Below are 24350 nucleotides of genomic sequence, written 5' to 3'. Positions count from 1 at the left end.
GGAGGAATTCTAAACATTCCCATGGTCGATCGAGTGGTTGACCAGTCTCTCGCTGTATCATGACAGTCAGTTTTCGGCTTTCTCTACTGAGGTGCTCGCCCAGCCGAACTGGGGCACAATCGCAGTAGTTCTCCTGGTGCCGCGTTAGCCGATGATACGGAACGTAAGGCAGCAAAACACAGGAGCCGGGCAAACCCAACATTTGACCAAAGACATGATTCGGAGCTGATGCATATAAGGCCTAACTCGAGACGCCGAACACTCCCGAAGGTGTTCGGTCTTTACAATAGCGGGCAAAACAATGCCCTAAGCCCCTTGTGTCCAGGTACGGGCAAGTTCTTCTGGCGCGGCCGATGCCAAAACGCCAGTCTCCACTCTGGTTATAATGAGAAACCAGGGGATTATAGCAACAAGAGACAGTAAGAAAGGTTTACGTAGGGTCTTAGTCTGAAAAGAGTCCTTGCAACGGGTCCCTACTGCACGTCTGCGCCTGTGTCTCCGTTGTGCCGTATCCTGGACGGGTGTGCACGCTGTTCATCTGTAAAAAGAGAGGAACTTAGTTTGAAAAGAAATCGTGCGAGAAAGTGCATAAAAATTGAAATATAGATTAATAAAGTTGAGCCTATGCTAGCTCATTATGGCTTATATGTACAAACCCTTGTGAAGGGGTGTGCGGCTAGGTAGCCCCTAGCTTATTTATTCCGGACTCGTCCAGCCGTGTCCGGGGTCTCAGGCGACCTTTTAATGAAATGATGCCACGTGGACCGGGCAGCGTAAGAGACGCGTAATGTGGTATTGCATTGAAGCGGACGAAAGCTTCCCGTCCCCGTGATGCTTGATAGCTACTTTTAAATGGGGCGACATGAAAGGTTAGCTTTTCTCGTCGGAAGTTGACAGGTGACCCGAACACAACTTCTAGTAATAATGAAACTGTGCACCTGGCGTAAGGGCCTGGCGCCACTCCTTTGAAGGAAGTGCGGCTATGCCGAATTGTAGTAGGGTCTATCCCAACTTGCGGATTGTGTCCGGATATAGCAGGTTTAAGTCACTGCCGCCGTCCATCAAAACCTGCGTGAATTGCAGTCCGTCTATTATGGGATCCAATATCAGGGCAGTCTATCCTGCGTTCCGGATACTTCTGGACTAATCCAGATGGTCGAAAGTGATTGGTTTTGACATCCAATCTCGGTGTTCCGCTGGGGTGGACCGTGCGACACTTGTCTTAGCGAGTGCCGTGTTGGTTTTCCGTACTATCACATGAAGTGAGTTTACTGTTTTGACTTCTTGTGGGAAAGTCTTTTGACTTCCGGTGCTCTGCTGGTGGGGTTCGTCATCGTCCTCGCTTGGCGCATCGAGCCCCTTGTGTCCGGCGTTGAGTCTGCCGGACTGTTTAAAAACCCAACAATTTCGGTTGGTATGGTTTGCAGGCCTTCCGGAGGTACTGTGGATTTGACATATCCGATCTAAAATTTTGTTTAAATTTGATAGCTCGTCGCTGTTGTCCTTAAGAGGCAGTGTTTTATTGTTTGGCCGCGAGCTTTTGAATCCGGCGTTGACCGCCGTGCCCTTTGGGCTTTTTTCTTTATTCCGGCGCTGATCTTTCCTGCGCCGTGATTTTCCGTTTCCATCTCTGATCTCGGATGTACTCGGGTCGCTGGTGCTGCATCTTGCTAGCCAGCTGTCTTCTCCTGCGCAAAAGCGCGTCATGAGGCTTGTTAGCGCGGCCATTGTTCTTGGCTTCTCTTGGCCGAGGTGTCTGGCGAGCCATTCGTCTCGGACGTTGTGTTTAAAAGCTGCTAAGGCTTCCGCGTCCGGACAGTCGACTATTTGGTTCTTTTTGGTAAGGAACCTGTTCCAGAATTTGCGCGCTGACTCTCCGGGCTGTTGGGTTATATGACTCAGATCGTCTGCATCCGGAGGGCGGACATAAGTCCCTTGAAAATTTGCTCTAAACGCGTCCTCAAGCTCTTCCCAACTTCCAACAGTGTTTTCTGGGAGGCTTTTGAGCCAATGCCGAGCTGGCCCTTTGAGCTTGAGGGGTAGGTATTTTATGGCGTGGAGATCATCTCCTCTAGCCATGTGTATGTGTAGTATGTAATCTTCTATCCAGACTCCGGGGTCTGTTGTGCCGTCGTATGCCTCTATGTTTATGGGTTTGAACCCTGCTGGAAATTCATGATCCAGCACCTCATCGGTAAAACATAGCGGGTGTGCGGCGCCCCTGTATTTGGGTGTGCCGCTGTCTTCGAACACTTGTCGTGTTGTGTTACTTCCTGGGGCCCTCTTTTTTGGCCCGTAGATGGACCTAGTTGGGCCGTCCGTTTTCCCAGGATCATAAGTCGGCTTGTGTGCGGCGCCGCTTGTCGCTTTTGGCCTGTCATCTGGCCGTCTATCCGGCCAGGCGGCCTCTTTATTTTTTGACTGTGAGGGCTCTATGGCTTCCTCGTCAAATTCTGGCAGCAACTTGCGCTTCGGGTAGCTCTTTGTTTGATGGCCATTGCCATATTTGTCTGCGGTCTTGAGTACTTTGCTCCACTTCATTCTGAGTATGTCTTCCGCTGTTTTGAGCTTCCGTTTTTCCTTCTTCAAACTTCTTGCAGTGGCGACGAGTCTTTTGTGAAGGTTCTTATGCTCCGAGGTGTGTCCGGACTGTTGATTGCTCCGTGAAGGGGTTGATTATCCGGTTCGTCCTGTTCGGATAGTTGCTTGGTTGTATGTTCGTCGTCCGCTGGTTTGCCCTGCTCTATCGCTGGGTCGTTAGGAATGCTGCTTTGATTGAGGCGGGACTTAGGACGGCGTCTACATCGCCGTTTTGGTTGTTTATCGGCGGGATTATCGTCTGCCGCGTCCCATTGTTCGTCGTTATCGCTTCCCTTTGGGGTGTCCACCATATGTATGTCATGTGACGAGGTGGCCTTCCAGTGCCCTGTAGGCGCTGGTTCTTGATCGTCTCCGGTATCATCCATACCGTTGATGTCTTCGGAGTCGTAGTTTAGCACGTCGGTTAGATCGTCGACGGTGGCTATGAAGTGGGTGGTGGGTGGGTTCTGAATTTCTTCATTGTCCGCGTCCCGACCATCCTGGCCGTAGTTCGGCCAGGGCTCTCCGGATAGTGAGAGGTGCTTCAGCGAATTTAAGATACCGCCGAAGGGTGAGTGCTGAAAGGTGTCCGCAGCGGTGAATTCCACGATCGGCGCCCAATCGGGTTCGACTAGCAGGGGCGCAGGAGGTTCGGAGTCCGGCAGGGGGTCCGACACCTAGGAGTCATGGGCTTTATGCGGGACAAGATAAGTGTTCGGCTCCATCGCCGTAGAAGTTGCAGCTCCCGAGGCGGTGTCCAGCCATCCGTCCTCGATCTGAGCGATCGGCTCTGGACTATGGGTCGGAGCGGATTCGTGTGCGGCCTCCAAGGTGCTGTCCGGCGGCAGAGTTAGGTCATGCCCATCATGACAGCGCGGCACGCTCGGCTGTGGCTCAGATCCATCGAAGATCAAGTCCCCGCGGATATCGGCCGTGAAGTTTAGGCTTCCAAACCTGACCTGACGGCCAGGGGCGTAGCTTTCGATCTGCTCCAGATGGCCAAGTGAGTTGGCCCGCAGTGCGAAGCCGCCGAATACGAAGATCTGTCCGGGGAGAAAAGTCTCACCCAGGACTGCGTCGTTGTCGATTGAAGAGGCCATCAAGCCTATCGGTGACGACACAGAGGAACTCTCAATGAAAGCACCAATGTCGGTGTCAAAACCGGCGGATCTCGGGTAGGGGGTCCCGAACTGTGCGTCTAGGCGGATGGTAACAGGAGACAAGGGACACGATGTTTTACCCAGGTTCGGGCCCTCTTGATGGAGGTAAAACCCTACGTCCTGCTTGATTGATATTGATATTGTGGATGTTTACAAGAGTGGATCTACCACGAGATCAAGGAGGCTAAACCCTAGAAGCTAGCCTATGGTATGATTGTAATGGTTGTTGTTGTGTCCTACGGACTAGAGCCATCCGGTTTATATAGACACCGGAGAGGGCTAGGGTTACATAGAGTCGGTTACAATGGTAGGAGATCTACATATCCGTATCGCCAAGCTTGCCTTCCACGCCAAGGAAAGTCCCATCCGGACACGGGGCGAGGTCTTCAATCTTGTATCTTCATAGTCTTGGAGTCCGGTCGATGATGATAGTCCGGCCGGTGATAGTTCGGCTGATGATGGTAGTTCGGCTGATGATGGTAGTCCGGCTATCCGGACACCCCCTAATCCAGGACTCCCTCAATGGTCTTCAGAAGCAAGAACCAGCTAGTCAAAGCTTTGAAGAGAGATGGCCTAGTGACAAAAAGAAGCATTGTGTTCCAAAAGTCAGAGATAAATAGAGTTAGAGCCAAGTGTGGATGGCCTGGATGCCCTTGGATGATATATGCAGCAAAAACCAGTAGGACAAGCAGATTCCAAGTGATCACATATAATGATGAACATCACTGTGCCCAAAATAGAGAGAATAGGCTAGTGACTGCAAAGGTTATTGCACAGAGGTATGAGCACTTCATTCTTGCAAATCCAATGTGGAAGATAGAGAGTATGAAAGCAACAATATTGCAAGATATGTTTGCAGATGTGTCCACCTCAAAGTGCAAGCATGCAAAGAAGCTTGTGATGGATAAATTGCTATGTGGCATGAAGAATGAATATACCAGAGTGTTTGATTATCAGCTTGAGCTTCTTAGAAGTAATCCTGGAAGTACAGTGGCAGTTTGTTTGGATCCAACTGACAAGATCAACAATGTATTTCAGAGCTTTTATGTTTGCTTTAATGCATTGAAGAAAGGATTCAAAGCTGGCTGCAGAAAAGTGATAGGATTAGATGGTTGTTTCTTTAAAGGGGCTGTGAAGGGGGAGCTGTTGTGTGCTATAGCTAGGGATGCAAATAATCAAATGTATCCACTGGCTTGGGCAGTAGTTGAGCAGGAAACAAATGAGACATGGAAATGGTTCATTGGTTTGCTCATTAAGGATTTGAACATTAACAACAATGGAGATGGCTGGGTGTTCATATTTGACCAGCAAAAGGGAATTCTCAATGCCATGAATGACTATCTTCCAAAAGCAGAGCACATGATGTGTGCTAGGCACATCTATGCCAACTGGAGGAAGAAACACAGGGCACATGAGTGGCGGAAGAAATTCTGGGCTGTTGCCAAAGCAGCAAACATCCAAGATTTCAATTATTATAAAGCCAAGCTTGCACAAGAAACAACAGAGGGTGCAAAAGATATGATGAGAACAGAACCAGTGAACTGGGCAAGGGCATATTTTGCAGTTGGTTCCAAATGTGAGTCAGTGGATAACAACTTGTGTGAATCATTCAATCATGTAATTGTGGATGCAAGGTTTTATCCAATAATTTCCATGCTAGAGAAAATAAGGAAGAAAATGTTTGCTAGAATTCAAGAACAGAGGGCCAAAGGTGTGAAATTTCATGGAAAACTATGCCCTAGCATATTCAGAAAAGTTGAAAGCCAGCATAGCAAGAACACAGTTCATGGAGGTCCTTTGGAATGGCAAAGATGGGTTTTAAGTGAGACTGGTAACTGGGAGAAGAAGGCAATACACTGTAAGTCTTGAAAAAAGAACTTGTTCTTGTGGTTATTTCCAACTTTTAGCTCTTCCTTGTTCTCATGCCATCACTGCAATATACAAGTGTGGGAAACAAGTGGAAGATTACATTGATCCTTGCTATAACATTGACACATTCATGAGCATCTATGAGCATTGCTTGGAACCTGTGGAAGGTGAGGAGATGTGGCCTATTTCTGAAAAACCTAGGCCAGAAGCTCCTGATTATGTTAAAGTTAGAATGCCAGGCAGGCCCAAGAAGAATGCTAGGAGGAGGGAAGACCATGAGAAACCAGTTGGCAAAAAAATGAGCAAACATGGCACTGTAATTGTTTGTTCAATGTGTGGCACTGCAGGCCACAACAAATCCGGTTGCAAGAAGAATCCAGAGAAGGGCAAGAAAAAAAATGCACATCTTGTGAAGGCAGCCAAGAAAAGAAAAAGCACTGAGGTAATTTTAGATGAGTTTATTACCTGTGAATTAATATGGTTGCTTATTAGTAATTTACCTTGCCTTCAAATAATTTTAGTTGAGTTTAGTAGCTGTCAATTAATACATGAATGTACTGCAGGCTGGTACTACACAAGCTGGAAGTGCACCTACTTCTCAACCAGCAGCAAGATCAGCCCCAACTTGTGGAACTGCTTCAAAGTTTAAACCTCCCAGGAAAACAACTCCAACTGCACAAGCTAGAACATCTGCTGGCAACAAAAGGAGGAAGAGAGCTGCAGCATCTTCACTGCCAAGCTATAAGTACTTCAATGCTAGTGGCAATGAGTAGAGCATGTCTTCTATGCTAGTGACCATGTAATGAAAACTAGCTTTTGGTGATCATAGATCATTTCCTGTTAGTATGCACTGAACTATGTGCTTGTCATGATCATAGATCATTTCCTGTTGCAAACATTTGAATCCTTTTGGTGTTGTTGCAAACTGGATGATTATGTCTGAAATGAAAATGCCTGAAATATTTGGTCATTTGTCAACAGATCATGCTCCTGTCAACACATTATTCCTGCAACATATGCAATATTTGGTCATTTATCAACATATCCAGTTTTGTGTTGTTGCAAAGATGCTCCTGCCAACATATCATGTCATAAATTTGGTCATTTGTCAACAAAACTATGCTCATTATTCAAGATAGGAAATCAACCAACAAGGCAAATGCACAAACTGGATGATAATGCCACATACTTCATAACTAGGATCAACATAGATCAATATATCATACATAGTTCCAGCCACATTGGATTGGAAATCAACCAACAACATAGATCAACATAGTTCCAGCAACAACTGACACTAACCAACCATTCTCCTTCTCCATACAAAGACCAACCTGACCACATATTCAGTGCACTAGAAATTTCCCTAGCACTAAACCTAGCACAAAGACAACAAACACAACCAGAATTGTCTTATATTTGGTCTTCACTGCATCTGCCTCAGCACTTTTTTCTTTCAACTGTTCCTGCAGAGCCAGAATCACACTTTCTGTCATTGTTTGCTCTTCAACTGCATCTTCAGTCCTAGCACCCTTCAGTCTCCAAACTTCATCTCTTAAATCTCCAATCAAATCAGAAAAAACTTGGGCAGTGGATCATCATGCCACTCAATAAACCGACAACCACCATTCTATCAAAATGAACACAAAGGAATGTATCAGATTTACTAAGCAATGGCAGAAGAAAGGGACTTGCAGATGGAAAATGGAGGGGGAAATGGAGCTCACCAGCGCATGGACGCAAGCGTAGTACCTCCTGCCGGGGTTCTGCCGGCTCCATGATATCCACCTCGGCGCCTTCCTTGGCGGATTGCAATGGCAGAGCTTCGGCGGCTCGTAATCCATGGCGCCCTCGCGGTATGGAATCGGCGACCTTGTCTCAGCCTCCCTCCTTCCGCTAGCTCGACGGAATCCGGGAGCGAAAGATGACCCTGAGAACCCCGACATCGCACCCTGCCCCCCGGCGCCACCGCACTGCGCCCCGCTCAGATCGCCGCCCCCTCGCCTCTGTCCTCGCCGTGAACCTAACAACAGCTCAGATTCCCCTCTCTTTATCCACCTATCCGTGGCCCACAAGTCAGAATCCTGGTGAAATCCCTGCCACGTCAGCAAATTAGCTCTAAAACGGTCTCAGGGTTTAATTTAGACCGGGATTAGTGAGTTGAGTGTGCTCATTTCAGAGATTAGGAGTTCAGGGTTCCATTTAGCTTTTCTCCACGAGTTCAGGGTTTGTTTTAGACTTTTTCCATTTTTTTTGGGGAAACAGTCGCACCGTTTCCAGTCATTCTGAACCAGCGGCCGAATTCTCTCCACACTCCCGATGTCCCGAGTCCCCGAGAGAGCAAGAAACGGAAACCCCATTCCCCCCTCCCCTCCACACTCCCGATGTCCCGAGTCCCGAGTCCCCGAGAGAGCAAGGAAACGGAAACCCCATTCTTCCCCCCACCCCTCCGTACTCCAGAAGTCCAGATCGATCCCAATGGCGTCGTCCACGCTTCGCTGCCTTCCAGGCGACATCCCGCCGACGACGCTGCTCACCCTACCAGAGGAGATGCTCGAGGAAATCCTCCTCTGCCTCTCCGACGCCGCCGACCTCGTCCGCGCCTCCATGGCCCGCGTCTCCATCCGCCGCCTCGTCACCAATCACCGATTCCTCCGCCGCTTCCGCACTCGCCACCCGCCGCCTCTACTGGGCATCGTTTCTCCCTATCCCCTGCACCGGTGGGACCGGCCGCTGCTGAATCTGGCCCAGCCGCCGCACCCCTCCGCCGCCGCCGCGAGCGCTTTTTCTGGGCTTGACGCCGCCGACTTCTCGTGCACCTTCCTCCCCAACGCCGCGCGCTGGCGGCGCGACTTGCGGGACGGCCGCGTCCTCCTTTCCGGCCTCCCAAAGGGAACCAAATTCAACAGCCACGCCTTTGTCAGGGACCTGGCTGTCTCTGACCCCCTGTCCCGGCGGTACATACTGCTACCTCCCATCCCCGACGACCTAGCCGCCTTGGTGCAGCCGCCGGACTTGGTGCGATTCGATCCCTTCCTTGCTCCTCCGGTCGCCGAGGATGAGGATGGCATGTCTTTCAGAGTTATTTGCTTGGCGCATTGCACAACCAAGCTGGTCCTCCTCATCTTCTCTTCAAGTGCTGGACAGTGGCATCCTGTTACACTTGAAAATTGGATCGGTTTGCTCACAGGATCAGACAACCCGGCTCCAGGCAACCATCAAGACTTGTACTGGTTGCCGCGAATGCGCCACTATGCACACGGATATTTCTGTTGGGCATTTTACGCAAAGGGATCCATGTATCCGGTGAGCAAGTTGCTGATGCTCGACACACAGAGCATGGGTTTCTCTGCAGTCGACCTTCCGCCTCTCACCGATAACACACGGGTTATCATTCTGGAGGCAGAGAATGGAAGGATTGGGATGTATATGAATGAGAATTTGACAGCTGAACTAAGGTATTATGTGTTACAAAATGATGGAGTTGGTGAAAACCAGTGGCTGCAAAAGGAAACGCTCACTTTAAATGATCGCTATATGCTCATTGGCGTAGCGGGGGGATACTTACTTCTACAAGGGCTTCGACAAGACCAATATCCTTTTTTTTTGGTTTCATTGGATCTGAAGACTTTGGAGCTTGAGTGGTTCCTTGCATCAAGGCACACCAACGTGGGTGCTCGTTTGTTTGCCAGTTTCCCACCATCATTGTCTCCCCCAACTCTTCGACATGGTAACCTTCCTCTCTGTATTTGCATACTTGTACTTTGCAGTCCATATTGCGATATTAATATATTATGCAGGTATTAGTAGTGGGTTATGTCATTAATAATTGTTTTAGCAAGTTGTTATCCATGCAATTGAAAAGCTGTGGAACTTAGGAGATCAGGAAGTACTAGATGAGTAGGCCGTTTCGCCACACTGGCTGTCGTTGGCGCTGGTAGCTTACGACGGAGCAAGTAGCTTGAAATTTTTTAACACCAACTACATACACAGACATGGGCACACACTAGACATGGGCACATTGACGCCAATGATTATGAGTCTAACCACTAGTCTTGACTAGTCGGGCGACTAGTCTAGTAGTCTCAATCTGATTGTCAACTAGCTTCTTCGCATGACTAGCTCGTTGAGTTGAGCGGTGGAGTGACTAGTCATCGACTATTCCAGACTAGTCTGGGTGTTTGAGTCGATCAACTCAATTTGGGAGGGATAAGTGAGCAGCTCTCAACCCGTGGGAGGGAAAAGTTGCAACCCTAGCTTTCCAGGCTCGCTCCACAACGAGCCGCCTCACCTGGGACTAGGCCGCCGCCACCGCCCGTTAACCCGCTGCCGCTGCTGCCACCCACCACCGCCGCCAGCAGCGGCCAGGAGCATTACGATGCTTGCCCTCCACTGGTTCTGCTCCTCCCCTGGATCCACCCCTCTGCTGTCGTGCTCATCCCCTTGCTGTTCTCCTGTGTTGCTGTGATCCTCCTCTGGATCAACTCAATTTTATTGTATATTGTACAGTAATATATAGTATATACTACCACATGCTAGGTATCAGTAATTGAGTACTGTAAGTTGAGTACTACAGTACCATGTCAACTAGTCGAGCAGTAGTCTAGACTAGTCACGATTAGGCTATGAGTCTCAACCTCCGCTTGACTCGTCGACTCCTCTGACTCATAATTCTTGACTGACACAGAGCCAAAGAGGTTTAACAGCTAAGGTTGCTTGAATAATTGATAGGTACAGAAGAGAACTAAAAAAGCACTCCCTATTTGCATATCCCAGTTCCTTTGCATAATTCTTATGTTGCTGCTTCTCTACAGAAGTGGTGTGCCATATTATGTGAGCTGCACTGAATAATATTATATCACAAATCTAAGCAAATGAACATATGGAACTTTTGCACAATGAGAATGTGCATAACCATGCTCTTATCCAAGTCCGAAGCATCCTAATATTCGTCGTTGTTCACATGAAACAGAATATCACAAGAAAGAGGAAGCATGATATGGAACATGCTTTCCATAATTATCTGTAGACAGAAAAAAAAATCAAATTTATTCATATGTGTTCTTTTTAAGGCGGTAATAAAAGAGCCAAAGGATAGATGCTTAACTAAGACGGTGGTTTTTAATGACACGTAGTTCCCCTACCTTCATTTTCCTATCTTTTGTCCTTGGTGTTCCTGACTTCTGGAGTTGCGCTTCCCTCTCCACCACATTCCCTGTAATTGTTACAGTTCTTTTTGCCATCAGTGATGTGGCTTAATGGAAATTGATCAGGTGTGATAAGGACTTCCGTAGACCTATAAAAAGAACCTGGCAGATCAAAACTAAATTGTTTTCATGGCTGAATTAAGAATGTAGTGTTAGCAGGGGCAAAGGAAAAACATGTTATCTTGAAAGGTGACTTTCATCCATGTCTCTTTAATGTATTACATCACATATACCTGGAAACATTCCATTCAAGTCTTAGTCACTTAGCAATGTCTCAGAAAAATATCAATCATGCAGCAACTGACTGCATTGGCTTCAATTCCAATTGGTGCAGAAAAGTAAACTAACACTTGTAGCCCTTTTTTTTGCGATGACACTTGTAGCTAATGTTGCATGCCAAAAATACTGTTGAGAAAACGTAGTAGAGACATTTCAAAAATAATAAACTTAGAGATCGCCTACAATTATAAAATGTAGCATGTGTATGACCACATAAAAGGTAAGTAAACTCTACCCAGGGAATCCTTAATGAGCTGAAAATGCATCAAACCGCATTAGAACCAAGCCTTCAAAGTTCGAAATCATGGTAAATTTCTAAACTGTTCGTTCAACATATTCAACCTCCTATCTTATTTATTTTCTTACATACAGTTTTCTTCTTGCATGACTATGGCACATAATACATATATTTCCATCTAAAGCTACTGATACAGTGACACCATACTGAAATGACTGGACACAACATGATATAGAAGTATTCAAACACAATAAGAAACAAAATATATTACTTTTTTATGCAAGAGAATAGCATTAGCCAAAAAAGTTTGAACAATTATGACATGATAAATTTGTGGAATCTATATATTTTTCATCTCTCTAATTTATAGATAAAACAATATTCCTTAGCACACACTACTCCATGAGTGCTGAAATACTTGCAAGCATATATTTAGGTAAAATAATCTTACTGCTCTATGCTATACAGGTTTGTTGTATGCAAATAGAAGTACCAATTGATTCCATGATTCCTTAATCTTACAGCAGAGACAACAAGCTAGTATTGTAACATGAAAATAGGATTGTCAAGAATGCTCCATCATTTTTGTTTATAATTTGACTACTCTGTTCAGCTCCTCGCACTTGTCAGTCTCATGTGCAAGGCTTCCCCACCTGGCCAATCAATTTTGTTCTTATACATATTATCTGACTAAAAAATGAAGGATAGTGCAAACATATTTTCATGCTATTCCTGACTCTAAATTTAGCTCGTACATTCTGATCACGTCAATAATTTATGTTTCCTAATTATCCCACAAAATGCCAGATCCCGGAAGCTCTTGAACAAACAATGAAACCAAAATTCAAAGCATCAGAACAGTAAAATTCTACGAAATCCCATGATGGCAAAATACCCAAGTCTCTTGAATGCTCCCAATTCTAGAATTCATGTCCTAAACTGTCGGTGGATTGGAAAACGGGGTTCCCGGGCACACCTAAATGGGCCTCCCAAAAAATTATTTCCACAACGTAAGTAAGTTAAGTTGTGGCCTATGTTGGAGAAGCTTGGTCTCGTCCAGTCTTGCTACGATCCAATCAAGCAAATCATAAATCATCCAAAAAGAGTAGAAGAGATACTCCGAGCACGACACCTGGCATGGCTAAAAGAGCGGTGGCATCGCGATGCGTTCCCGAACACCACGAGGCTCTCAAGCATGGCCAAAGCCTCTGAGCATGGTTACCCCGGGCTCAAGCAGCTGGGTCAGGCAAGGCGAATTTGCCCACAGTGCATTTAATGCGAAGCAGGGGCATGGCTGATCAGGCATTAAATGCCAGGCAAGCTATCGACTGTAGCCCACCACAGGCTACGTAATTTAAGGGAATGATGACGCTTTCGCAGGCGGTATCATGATTCCGTGCTCGATAAGGGGGGCAGCTGAGCTGACTGACACAACTACACAGGGCCACTTTTTGACCAAGGCTTTGACGCCTTGACAAGAGCTGCAGCCTCCATCGATTATCAGACGCTGACGGGTGGAGCGCAGAATGTCGACCGCGACCAGGTCAATCTCTTGACTAGAGATACACAGGATTCGGGCAATTGTTTACCTGCCACTCATGCCGAACTCCGCGGTGGACGCATGAGCAACGAAGGCTATTATAACCTTTTACCTTTTTAGTTAAGGAGCCATTGTAGCTCCTCCCGAACTCTATATAAGGGCATAACTCTATATAAGGGCAGGACCGTGGGTAGTAGAAGGGGACCGACCCCAAGAATTTGATAGCTAGGTTTTAGAGAAGAAGCTAGAGAGAGGAAGAAGAGAAGGGTGCTTGGGGCAGCTAGAAGCCCACCCGAGTACTACCAAAACTAGCTTAAAGAAGAAGCTAGAGAGAGAAAGAAGAGAAGGGTGCTCGGGGCAACTAGAAGCCCATCCGAGCACTACGAAAACTAGCTGCGAGCACAAGCTTGTAGTTCATTTGTACAGTGGATTGCCAGACTTTTCCCTTTTTATTGTACCAACCAGATCGGTTCCTAGTATAAGCAAGGAGCCATTCAAGTACCTGATGGTAGGGTGACCGTGCGCGCATTCCGCTTTGAGCACCACCAAGCCTCAGGGTGCTTATGGTCTTTCTTGCTCTTACTCTAAGCCCGTCTAGTTGGCTCAGTTTGGTGGAAGAGCCTTTTTTGCCAAACAAGTGTTTCTAAAAATGTCTTTTAAGAATACAGGTAGTAAACATGATGGAAGCCCAAAAAGGAAATGCGACCATTCTCGGAAGGACTAGGATTGGCGTCCGAGACTGCTCGGAAGCTAAGCTTTTGCTCTCTCGTCTAATAAAAACTTGTGCTTCTTCTCAATACTCTCGTTTTGGTATTGGATCAAAATTGACACATTTCCCGTCCATTCTTGGGATAAACGGCTAGCTTCTTGACAAGTGTTGGGCCTGCGCAAAGTACCTCACTGCCTGGCTCATACGTATCCAGAAGCAAAATTAGTCCTACACATAAATCGTGCCCCTTGAGGCAGCCTCGAACCCATTCGAGCACCTCTTTGCTAGCATAAACATGTATGGAGTACCCGAAAATATGGAGATTAAAAATGCCAAGGAGAAAATCCAAACCAAAACGGAGAGAAAACATAGGCAAAAGATACTTGAAGCATAAAGTGTAGGGTAAATTTTTTCCCTGCATCAGGTGCCAGGGGCGACAGTACAACAGTACAGACGAACTTAAACAAGTTTCCTTACAAAGGTATAGTGGCTCTGAACCAAAGCAAAAGGAGGCAAGCAGAGACAAAATTACTCCTCGGCGTCGCTGGCTTCTGGGACATCATCGTTGTTACTGGCGGCTTGGATAGTGGTTGCGGCCTCCTACGGTGCCACTTGCCACAACAGCGAAGTTCAGGGTACACGCAAATGGCCACTTCTCAGGATGCGCTGTGGATGAAGGCGCGCGCCTTGTGGCCAGCGTCGTTCTCTTCTTCGACCCCTTCTAGGACAAGTTTCAGCAAATAAGAGTTGTCACTGCTGGAGTAGCACGTGAGCATGTACAAAGCAACTTGTTGCGCCACATCATGCCCCTCCTCCATCAAGACCTCATCCAGATGCTTCACCAGCTTCTCGGCAATTCCCCCGAGAACGCAACCATATTGCCCATGACTCCGTTGCCAGGGGGCTGAGGACGTCAACAGGGATCTTGACCTCCCTTACGACCTCGTGCAGGCGCTTTAAGTTGGCCTTAGGCATCTTGGCCTGCTGTTTCTGCGCAGTAGTGACCCTTGTGCATTCGTTTTTGGCCACCTCGTGCTCTTTCGCAAAGAAGTCTTCTCGGGACTTGGTGAGATTCTCATCCAAATCTTGGATTTTGCACCGCAGATCTTTAAACAGTCTAGGCAGAGGTGGCGAGATCGTCCTCCAACTTCTTGGTACGCTTGTCGGCTGTGTCGCCCTCCTTCGCCTGTGCCTTGTACTAGGAAGCGAGGGCCCGACAAGCGTCCTTGATCTGGGCCTCCGCCCAAATGTCCACCTAACTTTGACGGTGCAGGAAGGCCTGTTCGGCCCCGGCCAAATCAGCCTCTCGGGTGGCAAGTTCTGCCTCCTCCCCGCTCACCTTGAGCTCGCAGAAAGCGATCTGCGCTCAGTGTTTCTTGAGGTCGGCTTCATGTTTGGCGAGCCTCTTCTCCTTCACAGTTGAGTGGGCTTCAAGGATAGCTTCAAGGTTGGCAAAGGCGGTATCCCGGATAGCAACAGCAGCTTCGCGGTTGGCAAGGGCAGTTTCACGAGCATCCATCTCCTCGGTGCGGCGCGCGATGTCCTCTTCAAGCTGCTTGCGCAGCTCCTCTGGGTGCTCGCTCTTTGCACGGTACGCTTCATTAGTGCGGCGGCCGCCACCATTCTCTACTTGTTTGCGCAAAGCCTCTAGGCACTCACGCTCAGCTCGAACTGCCGTGGCTTTTGCCTCAATGGAACCAGCGCATTCTTGAATATTCTTCTCGGCGGCAGCAAGTACAGCAACACGTTCTTCAAGCTCTGCCTCGTGGGAGGCGTAATACTCTGCCACATCTTCCAGCATTTTCTGTGCGGAGGCAATGCTCTGAGGCATTTTCCAGCATTTTATGTGCAGAGGCAGCGCCTCCATGAGCAAAGAAGGCTACTGACCGTGGCCACTAGAAGGGGACCGATCCCAAGAACTTGATAGCTAGCTTTTAGAGAAGAAGCTAGAGATAGGAAGAAGAGAATGGTGCTCGGGGCAGCTAGAGGCCCACCCGAGCACTACCAAAACTAGCTGAGAGCACTCAGCTCAAGCTTGTAGTTCATTGTACATCATCCATCAAACACATATAAAATAGGGTATTACACCTACGTGTGTCCTCAATCTGGGTAACTGCTCGTGTCATTAGTTCTTAGAAAGCCGCAAGAAGCTGTGAATGGTTTAGCCCCTGCCCGAACAACTAAAAGGGGGTCTCTCTGATCCCCGATCTCGATGATCACACGTCAGACATAAACTATCAGCTGTGCGTGGCGGTTGTGGGGATGGCGCCAGAGAGGCGGGCAGGCAGGAAAGGTAGAGGGAGGTAACTGAAACCAAAGCGTCCAAGTCAGGTTAGCGGTGTCACTGCCGGCGTCGGTGGAGCTGCTTCTGATTGTCGCGCTGGAAGCGCTCTCTCTGCTTGCCGGCTCAGCTCGGGCGGCGGAGTGGCTGTCACACTGCTCGTCCTCCTGGTCTGTTGGGGATGTACGGAGGATGGTGAACAGTAAGGGCGGTGGAGGTGACGGGACACATCCAAGCCGACCCTGGAGGTACTGTTGCTAGCGTTGGTGGAATCGCACTGCTACTGCTTGCGTGCGCTCGATCTTGTTGTCCGCTGGCTCCACGCACAGGCCTCAGCGCCGCCACACGGCATGGAAGGTGTACTTAGGGCGAGGCCGCGGCAGAGGTGACGGAGCAGAGATGGAAGAGTGACAGCAGATGTGGATTGCTCGGTCTTTGTTCGAGAAGATGTACTATGTTAGCCAGGCATTAACTTGGAAGTTATTTTGAGATATACTCGTCATTATTTTTGAGACTATCGTAAGAATAAAGTAAAGTAGAACCATAATGTTCTATTATGCCGGATTTGGACTTGTATTAGCTACTTTCTTTGAAGTTATTTTGCCCTGTACCTTTGCATGATTGTACTGGTCATTATCATTCCCAATTGATTACATTTCTTTCTATCTTTGTAACAATAAATTATATTGCTTAAAGCACCCAGTATTTTTCTTAATTAATGTTGATTCAGATATGACTGATGCCTCCATTTCTAATTCAGATATCTGATATTGATGCCGCTGGGAGAAGAACCTTGACGTCTGGAGGTATCGAGCAGCAACTTGCAGCATTATGTACCGGATGGAATCATCAGGCTTTCCTTTTGAGACGGACGCAGGCTTGTTTGCGGTGCTGACTGTTGTGCAGCTCGGTGCTTATTTTCAGATATGTCATGGGAGAATAGTTGTGATAATCTACCAAAATTGATTCACAAATCAAATATTACTAGACAATTTCTATTTTCTGGAACCTTTGTTCGTGTCAGATATGCAAATGTGACTCGAAGCAGATTATGACTTGAGGCAGAGTAATATATACATTTATACAAATCGGTTCTACTATCTCTGTTGCTTTTTGTAAGAAGTTGCGCAAGAGATGCACATGACTTCGTACAAACTGGACTATATTTACTGCAAAAAGAATCAGGTGGCATTTGTTGCACCGTCCAACGCCGGCAACGGCAACAGGTTTGTTGCCGCGAGGTTGACGTTGAGGTTTGTCACTTCTGCAAATAGGAACAGGCTGTCTGCGCTCGACCTCGCCACCGACGGCGATTATCGGGGCCTGACACCTTCTCCGCAATCTGCGAGAAGTTGAGGAACGTCTGTCTGAGCGCAGTTCCTTGGGCGGATTCGTGTGGCCAGGAAGTTGGGTCACCAAACTTCAGGACTAGCACCTGCACCTCTAAGTCCATTGAAGAGGGGTTGAGATCCTCTACAGTACTGCACCCTGCTGTAGTGCAGAGGATCCTAACCAACTTTTTTTTCTTTGAAATTTATCTATTTCATTAATCAGAGCACCTCTAGTCCATTCCATCAGTGTTAATTTTCAGCTAGTCATCTGCAGGCGGTGTCCAGACAGACAGGTGCAGGTTTCAGCTGCTGCTTCATATCCTTTCGTCCCGGTGATTCACAGTCTAGCATCTGTTTACTGATCATGATATGACAAACAGCCTCTGGTGATCTTCGTGGTTTGCCAGCGTTTACGTCGTTCCGCGTCGTTCCGTGATCACAGAGGAGCTTGGTCTCTTCCTTCATACTCCTAGAAAGCACTGACTGTATCAAACCATATCCCGCGCGCTAGGACGCTGGCTGAGCTCAACTCTTGTCTGCTACTGTAATCTTTTCTCCGGTATCAATTGACCTTTTTGTAGCAACTGACCCTTCAGCCTGATCCTCATCAGAGGAGATAGAAATCACATCAGTGTTACCCAGTTGTTCCATCGGTGACTAATCTAGTCGCTCCCCCTGATGTGCAACACCATTACCCTGCTTTCGTGAATACAACTTGAGCTGCTCCTCTTGCTCTGTTGTCCATCTCGGCGCACTACCAATCTGAGTCGGTGCAACACCATCACCTTGCTTTCGCGAATAGACCTTTAGCTGCTCCTCTTGCTCTGTTGTCCACCTCGGCAAACTGCCAGGCATGCTACCAATTTGAGCCGGTGCAGTGTTGGTCGATGCTTTTGTCACATGAGTCACGTGAGCTAATGTTCGACTACTCTCTCCCTCTTGATCAGTTTCACCAAGTTGAGATTGGCCAAGGCTTTCAATCGGGTTAGTTTTCTCACCATAGAAAGGTTCTGATTCACGGACTGTAACATCCATGCTCACAAATGTCCTCCTCTCAGACGGACTCCGGCATTTTGTACCCCCTTTGTCCTAAAGAATACCCAATACAGATGCACTTGACTACCCTAGGATTCAGTTTGTTTACTATGGCCTATGATCACGAACAAAACAAGTACAACTGAACACCTTGGGAAAAACTAGAAATTTATTTTCTGTGAATATCGACTCACATGGTGATTTCATACTTGTCAGCCGGGATGGCGTGCGGTTGATCAACAAGATGGCCATCATGACAACTTGACTCCAGAAGAACTTGGGCCATTCATGGTCAAGACACCATGTAGGACAACTACGCAATCATCTTTTTATCTTGAGTGGCGACAACACAATACAAGCCTTTTCCACTTTCTATCATTGCGGTAAATCTTGCAAGGTTGAACCCAACTATCAGACACAACTCCCTCTTGGAGATCAAACCTCAAACTTGTCGAAAGAAAGAAGAATAGATCAGAGAGCATATATGAATAATAATTATGCATCGAAGAAACAAGATATATCTCAAAAAGATTCGTGAATACGTCTGATCATAAAGTGGTAATTCATCGTATCCCAACAAACACACCAACAAATTATATTAGATGGATCAGACAGCTCAAGTGATCTTTGTATTGAGAAGCAAAAAGAGAGAAAACCATCTAGCTATTGTTATGGACCCATAGTCCAAAGAAAATTACTCATAGATGATCATGGTGGCCTTCATGTTGATGGAGATGGACAATTAACGTGAAGAATTTCCCCTCTGGCAGAGCTCCGAAAAAGCCTCCAGATTGATTGTCATGAAATACAGGTGTGCGTCGGCAGAAAAGTTAGGGTTAAAAAATCGTCGGAGGTTTTAGGTACATATAGAGGCACATGGACCGAGAGGCGATGGAATGGAGCACCAGGGGGCAAGCCTGGCCCACCCTGGCTGCATGGAGGGGGCGTGTGGGGCCTGTGGGTGGCCCATGTCCTATGTCGGTTGCTACAAGAAGCTTCTGGATGGTAAACTTCTCCTGTCTTTTTTTTGGATTTTTTTGAACCTGCTAAAATTGATTTTCATGAAAATACAAAAGCATGCAGAAACAATAACTAGCATTGGATACCGAATTAATAGGTTAGGTTCAAAAAATAATATAAATTGGTGCCAAAACTATACCAAAATTATATAACATGACATGGAACAATAATTTTTTTAGATACGTTTGAGATATATCAGGCATAAGCGAGATTTGGGGGGGGGGGGTCCCATCTTTGCTAGTGTATTGGAGAAGATGATTGATTCCGCCACCGCCATCCATTACGACTTTGGGAAGGCAACAACTAGCACCGACGATCGGATCTAATACCAGGGTGAGTCTCCGTGGGTGAGGAATGTATTCCCAGTGATCGGAATGAAGATAATGGTGGAGTCAGATCACATCAGGCATTTTTTGTGGGCGAGCGCAGTGCGTGTGAGCTTCTGGGCTAATCGTGTATCAGGAACTCAGAAGATCATATGTACTCCTCGCGTTAGATCGGGCTGGTGGGCTGTTGAAGATCCAACCGTCCTAGATTTTTCTGAGATCGGCACTACTCCATGTGTTAGTGAATATGGCGGGACATGGAGTCATATGGCGTCAATGTACCGGTCAAAGCACTAAAAAAATAGACTTCCGTGATGATACGTGTTTGTCACGGTAGGTCATGTTTTCTGTCATGCATGTACATCCATGACGATTTTATGACAGAATTAAGATAGTCATACTTGTGATGTCGTAGAAGTGTTCCATGACATTACCAAAATTATCATCACGGAAGTGTCCACTTCCATGACGATAAATCGCGCGTCACAGAAATGCTTTCATCAAGGGTGACCGACATGTGGCATCCACCGTAACGGAACGCCGTTAAGCTATCTGGCCCGGTTTTGGATCCGATAACCCGTTAACAGCCCGGACCAATGGGGATTTTCCACGTGTAAAATCATCATTGGCTGGAGGAAACACGTGTTAGCTCCGCATTGGCACAGGTGTCACTGATCCAATGGGCGAGATGCGCCTATGATATGTTGACACATGGACCGACCCAAAAGTGACCCATAAAGTTTAAATGGGCCGGCCAAATTAAAGGCCCACAAAATTTTGCAGTCCATAATAGGCCGGCCCAGCTAAAGGCCCACGATATTTTGTGGACCATAATGGGCTAGCCCAGCTAAAGGCCCATAAAATTTTGCAGACCATAATGGGCCGGCCCAGCTAAATGCCCACAAGATTTTGCCGACCATAATGGGCCAGCCCAGCTAAAGGCCCACAAGATTTCGCCGATCATAATGAGCCGGCCTAGCTGAAGGCCCACAAGATTTTAAGGACACTAGTAGGCCGACCCATTAACAGGCTACCATGTTTTGGGCCAAATGCCGACCCATATTTGATCCGGTCCATTAACAGCCTGCCATGTTCTGGGCCTAATAAAGGCCCATATGAGATCTGGCCCGTTAAAAGCCTACCACGTTCTTGGGCCAAATTACGGCCCAGATCAGGTCCGGCCCTTTAAGAGGCTTTGGGCTAAATCATGGCCCATATCAGATTCGGCCCGTCAACTAGACGCTATGCTTTTGGGCCCACTTGCTAAAGGCTCATTTAGTAATTCGACCTGATATTAGTTTCGGCCTGTTAAAGGCTCGTTTAACATTTCGGCACTCTATTTATTTCGGCCTATTAAAAGCCCGTCATATAGTTGGGCCTAACTACGGCCCGGTTTGCATCCGGCCTGCTCACAGCCGATAATCTGATTGGGCCAAATAAGTACCAAGACAATTTTGGCCTGTTAAAAGCCCGTGATTTGATTGGTACAATCATTGGTCGGGGTCTATTTCTGCCTGCTGCCGGCCCGTGAGCTGTTCGGCACGTTTCAGGCCCAACCTACTTCATAGCCTCCTAAAAGTCCATTGAGTTTTCTTGCAAAAATAGGACCGGCGGTTTACTCGGCCTATTAAAGGCCCGAATCTACTAGTGAACCATTTTACATTTAGGCATGTTAACGGACGAAGATGACGGGGCCCATGATGCGGATCATACATAGTGATTTGTGTGACGGCCCGATTATGTACAGTAATTTTACGGTTCAGCCGGTTTATTGCGAAGACAGGATATATATACAGTAAAATAACTGCAGCATTGTGAATAAGAAAAAACTTAGACTATACAATAAGGAAATTACGGCATATTACATCCACTGGGCATCAAAATTTGCCACTATGATAATAAAGCACAAGTAGACAGCAGATTACATACACTGGGCATCAAAGATCGCCACTATTGCAAATAAATACGCCGACAAAATAATATACAAAACCGACAACACTTCAATAAAGTTCAAGAAAGGTTAGCCCTGCTAAGGAGCTGCAGCGCAAGCAGCTGAGCAAGCTGGTGAGACTGCACTTGTTTGACCGTTATATCCTCCTCACTCTAAAAGATAAACAAGCAGACAGATGACAGGTTTTGCACATATAAGTATCAGTGCTGAGAATTCATCACATTTCTTACTGACGAATAAATTGACACAGTTTAAAATAGCATTAACACAATATGGTATTGTTCAGGTCAAGACATGGCAGGAAATGACATTATGAAGGAGTTAGCAGCTTCACGACACCACTGGATTACAGAACAAGATCTCATAAGTATCAATGGTTAGTGTGCTGTCAATTTATCCCATTTCAGATTGCAAATAAAGAGACGGTTTAAATAATAGTAGAATGATATGACATTGGTCATAGTTAAGACATTGCAGAATATGATATTGTGCTGTAGTGGGTAGGTTCACCACACCACTGGATTACGGATCAAGAACAGAAGCATACATGCAGTGCAAAAGAAGATCACTTGCTCTGTATAGTTTAGTTTGCATGGTATGAAGGAGGAACTTGGTTGTACAACTGAAAACTTAAATTGAGAAGGACAAACTTTTGTTTATGAACTATATAATAAACTTTAAACATGCAATTTGATGCAAACAACAAAAATAAATGACTGTTGCAGTCATGCCTAACCAAATATACACAACAAAGTTTGAAGGCTTGAGAAGGACAAACTTACATTATTGGTGAAGACAGACTCTATAAAGCCCTTGTCCATGCTAATGGGGGGGGGGATTCAAGAAGGTTACCACAGAATCTTCTTCATAAGCATTGCCTTTTTTCTACATTTTGTTAAGAGCAAATATAGATGTGATAATATAAGAAAAAAATGGAGAATATTTAAGATAAGATGAAGAGTGATGCTACATAACCAAGTAGCTATAAATGTAAGTACAGCTATACAGGCAAAAGGTACAACCAAGAGCAATGCAGAGCTAAACTTCTTTAGTACCATCGGTGTTATCCAACCTTATGGTAAGAGTAGATATAGATATGATGTGTAGAAAATGGAGGGCAAAGGAAAATAAGGTGCAGAGTGATGGTACATGAACAACTACCTGTCAATATAAGTACACTGATAAAGGACAATGGGTACTTACAAGAACAATGCAGAGCTAAAAAAATTAATTGGCATTGGATATATTCTACACTAATGTAACCATTCATACAGATCAGATAATTTGGAGCGAACAATTGATAAGCAAGCTATCATGCATACTGCTGTCACATAATGAATCAGGTATGTATGCAAGTACAGTGATACAGGACAACATGTACTAACAAGAACAAAGCAGCGGGCAACATATTTGTGATATCCTATCGTTCTTTTCAAACCGAAATTCTTCTTTGAGCAGATTTCCTGCAAAAAAGATCCGTAAGGTACATGCGGAAAAGTAGAAGTTCAAATTGTCATGTGATATCATAGACAGTACCTCATCCTCGGAACGAGACTAGTGCATAACAAGTTTTTTCCATTCAATGTCTTCTAAATTTAGCATAGGAGACTTCACTGGAAATTCGTTTATAGACTTGCCATCAAAGTGTGATTTCCTTAGGTAACACCGATACTGCTGCAATGCTTCCTTGAAAAGTGCAAGCAAGCTTTGCTCGTCATGACTATCCAGATTGACCCTCACGTACTTACAACAATGTAATGTAAATCATTGATGTGTTCAATCACCAGAAAACAGGAAAACAATCACCATGAATAATAGCACTTACACGTAAGTGGGACAGGAAGATGTGAAAATGGTGTTTGTCTTCACTATAGTCTTCCCATGATTGGAATATATGCACGTAGTCCCTAACAACATTGAAAGCATTATCTTTTGAACTGGGAATAACTGGAATGGGGTTCCAATCTGTAGGAATTGGTCGTCTCTGTAGTTGGGATAGGTCTTTGGCCAGTGGACTTGCTGTACTTTTTGCTGGAGTGGGATTTTTTTGTGGTACAACTGGTGCTATGGCAATTGAAATCGGCATACTTTTTACTGGAGTGCAGGTCCTATGTGGTGGGGCTAGTGGTGTGACCAATGAAGTATGGGTACAGTCTGCTGGAGTCGGTCCTACATTTTGTGTCACTGGTTGTATAGCCAGTATAAGTGGGGTGCTGTCGGATTTCTCCGGCACCACCACGTTTTTCAAGGACTTTGCTGGTGCTCCTTCAGGTTCGGCAATCACCCTCTTCCTTTTCGATGTTTGATGCATAAGAACAACATTTGAGTGAAAAAACATGGCATGATGACAGATGGAATATGTATTGATAATGGATGGGCATGTAATCTCGACATATATGATGAGTAAACTAAGCATATGGCGGTGCAACAATGTAGAAGAAATGCAAGATAACATATGCAAGATACGCGCAATCAATAAAACCTTACCAAATTAGAACATGCACCTTGATGGGTGAACAAGACGGGCCATCTTCCTTTGACTCCTCGAGGTTAGAATAGTCATTAGGATCATATTCTGAACAAGAATCTACATGTGGGGAGCGTATGAGTTTCATTGCATCCAGAATGGCACTCAATACCTTGGTGCCAATTTTGTAAGTCATTGCAGTGTTCCACAATATTCTTCTGATGCGCGGATTCTGATATTCACTGTAATTACGTATAATATCTGAGAACCATGAAAACATAAATAGTAGTGAGATTATCTTTGTAATGCAGAGGATATTCTAATATAGGGGCGCCCCTGTAAACACTTGTGTGCTAT

The 24350-nt window shown here is 46.2% G+C and overlaps 1 protein-coding gene across 1 annotated transcript; it reads left to right on the top strand.

Moving 5' to 3' along the window:
* The first annotated feature begins 7971 nt into the window (after positions 1-7971).
* LOC123043828 (uncharacterized) lies at positions 7972-16951 on the top strand. Its single transcript, XM_044466421.1, has 2 exons — positions 7972-9339; positions 16624-16951. Exons 1-2 carry the CDS (start codon positions 8088-8090, stop codon positions 16629-16631), a joined length of 1260 nt encoding a protein of 419 aa, XP_044322356.1. The 5' UTR covers positions 7972-8087; the 3' UTR covers positions 16632-16951.
* Positions 16952-24350: the final 7399 nt, after the last annotated feature.

The sequence above is a fragment of the Triticum aestivum genome, chromosome 2B (assembly GCF_018294505.1).
Source record: "Triticum aestivum cultivar Chinese Spring chromosome 2B, IWGSC CS RefSeq v2.1, whole genome shotgun sequence".
Taxonomy (NCBI): domain Eukaryota; kingdom Viridiplantae; phylum Streptophyta; class Magnoliopsida; order Poales; family Poaceae; genus Triticum; species Triticum aestivum.
The sequence above is the reverse complement of the archived record's forward strand: the minus strand, read 5'-3'. Positions and strand labels throughout refer to the sequence as shown.